Source organism: Chondrus crispus, genomic scaffold, assembly GCF_000350225.1.
Source record: "Chondrus crispus Stackhouse genomic scaffold, scaffold_288, whole genome shotgun sequence".
Lineage (NCBI taxonomy): Eukaryota > Rhodophyta > Florideophyceae > Gigartinales > Gigartinaceae > Chondrus > Chondrus crispus.
The window spans coordinates 10617-18579 of NW_005179173.1; the positions used below are offsets into that span (position 1 = coordinate 10617).

The window sequence follows — 7963 nt, forward strand, 5'->3', positions numbered from 1 at the left end:
ACGACTACGCGCGCAAGCCGCGCCGCAAGCGGAAGACGCCCGCGCCGAAGAAGCCGAAAGCCGCGCGCTCCAAGCCGAAGCGCAAGAAGGTCGCGCGCAAGCGCGCCCCGGCGAATATGCCGTCCGATGACGACGACAGCGAGGAGACCTTCCAGTACGAGTACGACAAGAGCGGATACGGCGACGACGCCGACCGCGAGCGCCTGCTCGGCATGAACGAGGTCGAGAGGGAGACCCTGCTCATGGAGAGGGTCGACGCCCGCAATAAGGAGTACGAGATTTGGAAGATGGGGAGGAATTTGAAGGCCAGGCAGTCCGGGAAGGCGGCGGCGCTCGGCGCCACGAGGACCGCGCGGAGTAGCGGCAGGACCAAGGCTTCGAGTAAGTCGGACGCCCTGCAGGCCCTGGCGGAGGATAAACGGAAGAAGACGTCGCGCGCGTTTGAAGATGTCAGCGATGCGGATAGTGAGGTCGAGGGGAGGTCTAGGCGCGAGAAGAGGGAGGACAGAGAGAAGGAGATGAAGCAGGAGGCGAAGGAGGAGGCCGCACTTATGGTCGATGATGATGGCCCGGAACTGCGGTATGCTGATGTTGTTAAGGTTGGGAAGGCCGGTGAGAGGAGTACCACCCCGCTGTTTTTGAGGAGGGATACACTTATCAATTTGTCGCAGCAGCCGTTCTTTGAGAGGTTTGTTGTCGGGTTGTTTGCGAGGATCAGGGTCGATGGGAGTCGGTATGCGGAAGATGGTGGGTCTTACCTGCTGTGTAGAATTGTTGCCGTTGAGAAGAGCAAGGTCTACGATCTTATGAGCGACATTAGGACGAACTATGTGCTTATATTGCAGATTGGAAAGCAGAAGCGCCCGATTCGCATCAACATGACGTCGGGCTCGCATCCGTCCGAGCGGGAATTTGAGGTATATCGTTCGCGTGCCTTGGATGCAGGCGTTGACATGCCGAGAAGAGAGGAAGTGCTCAAGCTCTTCAAGAAGACCAACGAGCTGTTCCTTGATCAGAAAGTCACTGCCACGGATGAAGAGAATAAGAAGCATATTGCGAACATGGAAATTTTGTATCCTTCGCGTGTCAACTGGACCCAAAAGAGAACGGAGGCACGGACAGGCTTAGACATCAAGCGTCAGGAATTAAATTCTAGTCGTCGGAAGGGTGCGACAGAGTTGGAGCACAAGTTGGAGAGCGAGGTTGTAGAGCTGGAGAAACGCCTCCGTGAGATTGAGGCGAATGAGGAAAAGTATGGAATGTCCCAGGTGAAAAGCGAGGACGTCTTTCACGGATTGGCAATCCGAAACATGGCTCTCAATAAGGCCAATGAACAATTGATGGCAAGACAGCGCCATTTGGAGGATGAAAGTGGGGGCATTGACCCATTTGCGAGATTTGATACAACAGGGCAGTCGTATTACTCAATCGCAAAGAAGGGAGAGTCAGGGAACGGCAAGCCACCAGAAAAGAAAAAGAGAAAGCTTTCGCAATCTGACTGGCGTTCATGCTTGAAGAGCTGGCGCCCGGATGACAAGAAGAGGAAAATCAGTGAAAACCCCCTAAATCCGCTTTATGCAGGAGAAATCCTTCAAGACGGTATCTTTGAAAAGGGAAGTTCTGATGGGTCTAGTCAAAAGGACATCCGTTTGCGACCGCCAAGAGTTGATAGCGTTTACGCTGGTCTTGTTCGAAACAAAGTCAGACTGCCTCCCAATGCAAAAGTCATGAGTTATGATGAATGGTCAAAGATGCGTGGGATGTAGCTGGTCTGGCCTCTCTCAAGGAGATTGAGGTGCTGCGGTTCCCGTCCGGAACTGGTGGGACTCTGCGACAGTGCTGAGTTAGACATTTTGTCACATTTCCAGCCGTGGGCGTACAAGATGGAGTGCATATCTACCCTGAACATGACAGCGAGGTCCGAGACCAGAGCCGAGCATGACCCTGTCATGGCGCTTCGTTTAAATGTGTTTTTCTGCAGTTCAAATCATGTCTGCTCAGCTGCGCGTCAAATGAACTGGACGCAGCGACGATAGTTCCGGATCAGTACAGTACATCAATTGTTTGAATGTCATCTGCACGAGATAAACAGTCAAAGGGGAACCTCGAGGATCAACTTCACTCGCATCTCTCAAGGTCCGACATCCTGGACATGTTTTGACAGTATAGAGCACGAAGGTTCCTTAAACTTGGCAACCTCTGTACTGCCACAGTGCTGCACAGGATATCGGTTTGTGGTGGTATCAATACCACGGATCATGTTTTCGCAGCCACAGTGGCGATGCCCAACGGCTCAGTTTGCATGGTAGGATGTGCACATCAATGGTGTGGATCAACGTATGGCCGATTAGCCTCATGGCCGAGTGAAGCTAAATTCGACAATTTCACATATTTTCAGGGCTTGTTCTCATACTCTAACAAGTCAAACACTCAACTGAGGCCTGTCATGTCATCAGCTTTGGGCATTCATCGGCAAAGAGATCACCATCGTCCGTCTTTGTCCAACCTGGGCCGATGAAGTGAACAACTTTCTCCCTGTTTATGTAGAAAGGATGAGTGAGTCACAGGAAAAAGCGAATTCTCAGCAATTGCGAGCAGCAGCAGTAGATGGTGTCACTGGAGCAATCACACGAGGTCGTAAGCGACGTTCAAGACAACATGACGTTCCTCGCAATGACATTCAAATTGGACCTCTAACAACCGCCAAACCGGAACAGCTCGCTGCTCCGCAGAGGCAATTGCAAAATGTCTCATACCACAAGCGCAGACGGGTTAGCTTAATCCCGGGTACAGAAGTCGAAGATGAGGATGACTCAAACGACGAATGGGAAGAAGATGTTCATATGGATACGGACGCTGTTGAAGCCGCCGTTAAGTTAATGACGCAAGATGCAGAGCAAAAGAAAAAAGCCGATGACGAAGCCACTGCGGATGATAAAGGACCGGAAAAAGAAGAACCGAAAAAGTCGGCGGAAGAAATCGCGGAAGAGGAAAAACAAGCTCGGGCAAGAAAGCGAGCAGTCGCTGCGAGGAAAAGAAAAAAGTTGCTACGCCGACATGCGTTGCACCTTTTACTCTCTGTCGCGACTTTGTTCCGGTTGGATGGTGCGGCAAACACGGATCTGGTGTCTGGTATGGCGCTGAGCATGCTTCCGAAGGATATGTTTCTGAGAGTGGAGTCCATATCTGAAGATTTGTCACGACTCGGGCTTTGGATACGAATGACATTCAAGCCAACTGCCATGATTCAGGATCTCATCTACGGGGACAAAGTGTTCTCTCGGAGGCGATTGTGCAGTGCCGCAGAACGCGCTGTTGCTTGCATCAGTCGTGGAGCTGGCGATGTAATGGACATAGCTGTGGCGATTGCTGCTCTCGTTCGATCCCAAGGGTTTCGCTGTCGTATCGTCATTCCTTTACAGCCATTACAACACAAATTGTCGAAAGCAACGAAAGCAAAGGGTTCTGGACCTGGAGGGGCAACGGTTGTAGAAGTAAACCCCTTCAATGAGACTGAAGCGATACTGTATAGCTGGCTTGAAGTCTGGTGTCCCGCGGACAAAAGATGGATTCCGCTTGATATTCGTGAAGGGTTCTTGAGCGAGGAGAATCCTACCGAAGTGCTCCGAAAGAGTATATCACGCGTGCAATGCTTCGCAGAGCGCGTAGACTTGAAACCAGTTAAGAGGGATGCTTTAGCCACGTCACCGGCCCGACGGAAATCTACCCGCCGGACGTCGAAAAGGTTGCAGACAGAGCATCTAGATCCGGTAGAAGTACCTAGGCGAGCGCTGCATCCGGCTTTGTTCTCTCATGTAGTCGCGATTGAACGAGGGGTCATTACAGATGTAACCTGGCGTTATACGAGGAATTCAACGGAAGTCTCGAAGGCGAGAGCGACTGGGAAGGTTTTCGAAAAGGTTTTGCAGCGGTTTCAAGATGAGTGCCCGGCGGATGCAGATGATGAAGCATACAGATTAGAGTTGGATGAGTTTGATGCACTGGCAGCAAATGAGCCAGTGCCAACTACACTGACTGCCTTTGAAAAGCACCGCCGTTATGTCCTTGAGCGTCATATCAAGAGATACGAAGTCGTTCATCCGAAGTTTCCCGTCATTGGCCACTTCAACGAAGAACCAATCTATCTCAGGTCGAGAGTGCATCTTTTACACACAAAGGATCGATGGATTCGTCAGATGCGAGAGGTCATGGACGACGCCAAGCCCATGAAGGTTGTTAAATCAAAGAACGGAAGTGATGACACGGTGGACCTGTTTGGGAAATGGCAGACAATGCCCCTAATCATTCCCGAATGTGTCGATGGCAAAGTGCCTCGGAATATGCGGGGTAACGTTGATCTCTGGACACCAGAGCATCTCCCCAAGGGCACTGTGCACATTAAGTCTCCGTTTGCGAGAGGGGCCGCGCGAACACTTGGCGTGGACTTTGCGCCGGCCATGACCGGGTTTGAGCTGATGCGAGGGCGACCGGTTCCAAAGATTGAAGGTATTGTTATTGCTGAGGAAAATGAGGACATGATTCGGGACGCGGCTCGTAGCTCGGCGCAAGTGGTGCGGGAACGGCAAGCGAAAAGGGAAGAAGAAGAAGCTCGAGCAAGAGAGGAGCAGGCAGCTCGGGAAGCCAGGGCTCGCGAAAGAGTGCAGAGACGCTACGGAGGTAAGGGTTAAGAGAGAGCAAGAGTCACTCAGCAGGTAAAGATGAAAGTGAACGCGATAGCGTGAAGGAATAGGTGAGCGAGTGGTATGGATTCCTTGTAACAAGTGTGTGGAGTAATGTGGTGTAGTGAGGAATGCGAAGGGTGAGGATGTGTGAGAATAGTGAAGGCGCGTTCGAATGAGGCGCTCTTGTCGAGTATTAGCAAAAGGTGGGCAATAAATCGATGAACTCAAGCACGAGCCAGGTCGAAAGGCGTGGACAGGACTTTATTTTCGGTGGGCATGCAGTGCGGCAAGCCTTGCCTATTGTTGCGGCACTTTGCGTTTGCATCTACAGTACTGGACGATCGACCGGTAAGCCATAGAGATCAAACAAGGACGATCGATGCGGAATAAATCGCATGACACCAGCACAGAAGCATCCGGCGAGAGGGTAGGCGCAACCATCAGCGTATGAAGAGAAACGGAGGACACAAGCGGGATGCATTGTCGGGGAATGGATATGGCGACTCGCAAGATGAGGTGTGACCATGAATTCTCAGTGGGCAGGTGTGTATAGACACCTGACAGATACAAGAAGCATCGGGAAGGTTAACCTGGCGGGCGAAGGAGCGGAATAAGGCACGTAAGTTTACAGGGGATCGAGCTCAAAAACCTGTCCGCACTCGTCGCAGGTGCACGCCTGTCCCTTCTCGACGCTAAGCCAAACTAAGTCATGGTCGTCGGGGGTAGCCTTCCCCGTGCAGCCGACGATCCTGGCATCGTAGTTGGACTGGATCTTGACGGGGTTGTCCTCCGTGCCGAACGGGCCGCGCAGGACCTCGTTGTGCTTGAACAGGTCGGGGTGGTCGATCTCGGCGCGCTCCAGACCGGTAGCCTGGTCGAAGATGCTTGGGATCTCGCCGGCGACGCCCGGCTTCACCTCGGGCACGAGGTTTGGGGCGTCCGGCTTTGCGGCGAACGCGCGCGCGGCGCCGCGCGAAAGGGCGGCCGCGGGGCGCGAGACCCGTGACGACGGGGCGGCTGCGGCGGCCGCGATGCGCGCGAGGGCGCGGAGCGAGGGCGCGGTGCGCAACATTTCTTCCCGCGGGAGAGGCGAAGGGGCTAGGGCAAATTGGCGGCGGGGCGGGCGCGACAACTGGGCGGCGCGGCGCGGGATCAGATCGCGGGCGGCGGGGCGGGCGGCGGCGGCGGGGGAGGGAGAGGGGGGCGGTGATGGGGGGCACGGGCGGAAGAGGTTTGCGGGGGAGGGGGGGGGGCAGAGGTTGCAAGGGGCGGTTGTTGGGCGGGGTGCGGAGGGGGGGAGGGGCGGAAATGGGGATGACTGCTCCGGCCGAGAACACGGACCACGGAATGGCGAATGGATGTCGACAGGATTCGGCAGCAGCTGATCGTGTGTGCGGTCGATGTCCGCTGCGCACTGACTCTGTAGCCGCTCTGGACAGGCTGTCCATATCATCATTCAATTACATCGCACCCTTTACAGTAAGACTACATTGCGCCACTTGTACTTTCATCTCCTTCTTCCCTGTAGCTCCTCCAATTCCCCTCGAAAAACCCTACTGCTCGTCACGTCAACCACTTGCACTGCTCCACTGCTCCACTGTTCCACGGCTCCTGCGCCATCGCAGTCCTTCCCCGCAACCTCACATGTCCCTCAACATGCCGCTCCCTCACGCCTTTGCCCCGCCGACCACCCTCACATCCTCCCACCATCGTCCCTCGGCCCTCCCCCGCATCACCCGCCGCAAACCGCGCCCCCGCACCATCCCGCCGCAAAGCCTCCTGCGAAGACAGCGCCTCCGAAACGCGGACGACCCTCCTGCCCCATCCCCGGGTCCCGGCGAGTCGGCATCAGCCCCCTCCGGCCCCGACGAAACGGAGCAGCCCCCTTCGGAAGCGGACGAAGCAGACACCTCGGACGACTCGGTGCTGCCGAGCCTCAAGGAGTTATTTTCCGGGGGAGGCGCTCCGGGCTGCGAGCAATGCGCGGGCGCGGGCGAGATCCCGTGCCCGGTGTGCCAGGCCCAGGGCTTTGTCTCGCTCACCATGATGAGCACGGTGTCTTCCGCGCAGTGCCGCATGTGTCGCGGCGGGTGCCGCATCCCGTGCCCGACCTGCCGCCAGATCGTGTACAAGTCGGTCGTGTGGTGGGACAAGGTCCCCGACGCAGAGGAAGACCCCGAGGAGAAGTGGAAGCTCGAAGGAGGCGATGACGACGTCAAGATTCAATGGGGCGACAATCCCGCGGGTCCGCCGTCATAGGACCCCTCAACTTTTTGATTTAGTTTAGTCGTTGACAGGCGGGAAGCCTCCGCCGCTTGCGCGTCCGCCGTCTATGTAAAGAAGATGGGCGATGCGCCCAGTTTTACACCCCCGCCAGGCGCCAGTGCCTCGCCGTTTTTCTCCGTCACCTCGCTGCCCGGCGTCGACTCGTCCTCTGTCACGACGCGCTCTTTCTTATCAGTCTGGCTCGAGGCTCCTTGCTCCTCTCCCGTTATGTCTTGTCCAAACCGCCGGCTGATCGCTTCCGCGATCGCGCTAGCCGCAGCAAAAGTGACGAGCAAGCCGGCCATGATGCCGGTGCCCACCCCTGCGATGGCGACCGCCGCGGTGGCGGCGGCGGCGAGGCCGAAAAGCCCGCAGGCGCATAGCGTGGCCAGGGATGCCAAGGCCGCGGCGAGGCCCGCGACCGCCAGAGTCAGCGAAAGGAGGAGGCAGAGGATGAGGAGGGCGACCAGAGAGGCCAGGCAGGGGGAGAGGAGCAACAGCAGCAGCGATTGCGTGTCGGATAGTGACAACGGCAGGAGTGGGAGGAAGCTGGAGAAGAGATGCGAGAACGAAGGCTGTACGGCTGTCATTCTGCTGCTTGGGTTATGGGGGTGGAGCGCGAGAAGATGCGCTCGTCTTGCTGATGATCAAGCAAATGGGACAGTGTGTAGTTGTGGACAACTGCACGTGGTGACATCACCACGCACACGTGTACAGCAGCACACGTACTGTAGAACCCTATAAGTTCTAGGCTAGAACACACCGTCGTCCTTTCCGCCTATAAAATGGCGTCCTAGGAACGAGACTGTAAAGGCGACGGGGATACGGGACTCTCGTCATCACAGTAGTCAACTCAAACCAAGTGTTGAGGGTGGTCAACAGGCCGAATCACCCATAAACTATTCGTGGTGCCATGCCGTCTTTGGCCCTCGGTCACCATCGGCAGATTCGTCCCAAGTATCGGGCCTTAACCACCTTTCGCGACTTCGGCGACGCAGAGCATCAACGTAATGCAT

General features: G+C 55.8%; 4 protein-coding genes; 3 read left to right on the top strand and 1 right to left on the bottom strand.

The window, feature by feature from the left end:
• Positions 1 to 518: 518 nt before the first annotated feature.
• Positions 519 to 2109, top strand: CHC_T00005358001 (hypothetical protein). XM_005716998.1 is given in 2 exon segments: positions 519 to 1766; positions 1767 to 2109. The coding sequence occupies 1 exon segment, from the start codon at positions 519 to 521 to the stop codon at positions 1764 to 1766; it is 1248 nt and encodes a 415-aa protein (XP_005717055.1). The 3' UTR covers positions 1767 to 2109.
• A 172-nt stretch (positions 2110 to 2281) lies between these two features.
• CHC_T00005359001 (hypothetical protein) lies at positions 2282 to 2518 on the top strand. The gene has a single exon (XM_005716999.1). It carries the CDS (start codon positions 2282 to 2284, stop codon positions 2516 to 2518), a length of 237 nt encoding a protein of 78 aa, XP_005717056.1.
• Positions 2519 to 2552: 34 nt separating this feature from the next.
• On the top strand, positions 2553 to 4910 carry CHC_T00005360001 (hypothetical protein). XM_005717000.1 is given in 2 exon segments: positions 2553 to 4688; positions 4689 to 4910. The coding sequence occupies 1 exon segment, from the start codon at positions 2553 to 2555 to the stop codon at positions 4686 to 4688; it is 2136 nt and encodes a 711-aa protein (XP_005717057.1). The 3' UTR covers positions 4689 to 4910.
• Positions 4911 to 6873: 1963 nt separating this feature from the next.
• CHC_T00005361001 (hypothetical protein) lies at positions 6874 to 7537 on the bottom strand. XM_005717001.1 is given in 2 exon segments: positions 6874 to 7012; positions 7013 to 7537. 1 exon segment carries the CDS (start codon positions 7535 to 7537, stop codon positions 7013 to 7015), a length of 525 nt encoding a protein of 174 aa, XP_005717058.1. The 3' UTR covers positions 6874 to 7012.
• Between the last annotated feature and the right edge of the window lie 426 nt (positions 7538 to 7963).

What these genes read in the sequence shown, in the direction of transcription:
- CHC_T00005359001 (XM_005716999.1), top strand. Translation starts at nt 2,282, where the DNA reads ATGCCCAACGGCTCAGTTTGCATGGTAGGATGTGCACATCAATGGTGT.
- CHC_T00005358001 (XM_005716998.1), top strand. Translation starts at nt 519, where the DNA reads ATGAAGCAGGAGGCGAAGGAGGAGGCCGCACTTATGGTCGATGATGAT.
- CHC_T00005361001 (XM_005717001.1), bottom strand. Translation starts at nt 7,537, where the DNA reads ATGACAGCCGTACAGCCTTCGTTCTCGCATCTCTTCTCCAGCTTCCTC.
- CHC_T00005360001 (XM_005717000.1), top strand. Translation starts at nt 2,553, where the DNA reads ATGAGTGAGTCACAGGAAAAAGCGAATTCTCAGCAATTGCGAGCAGCA.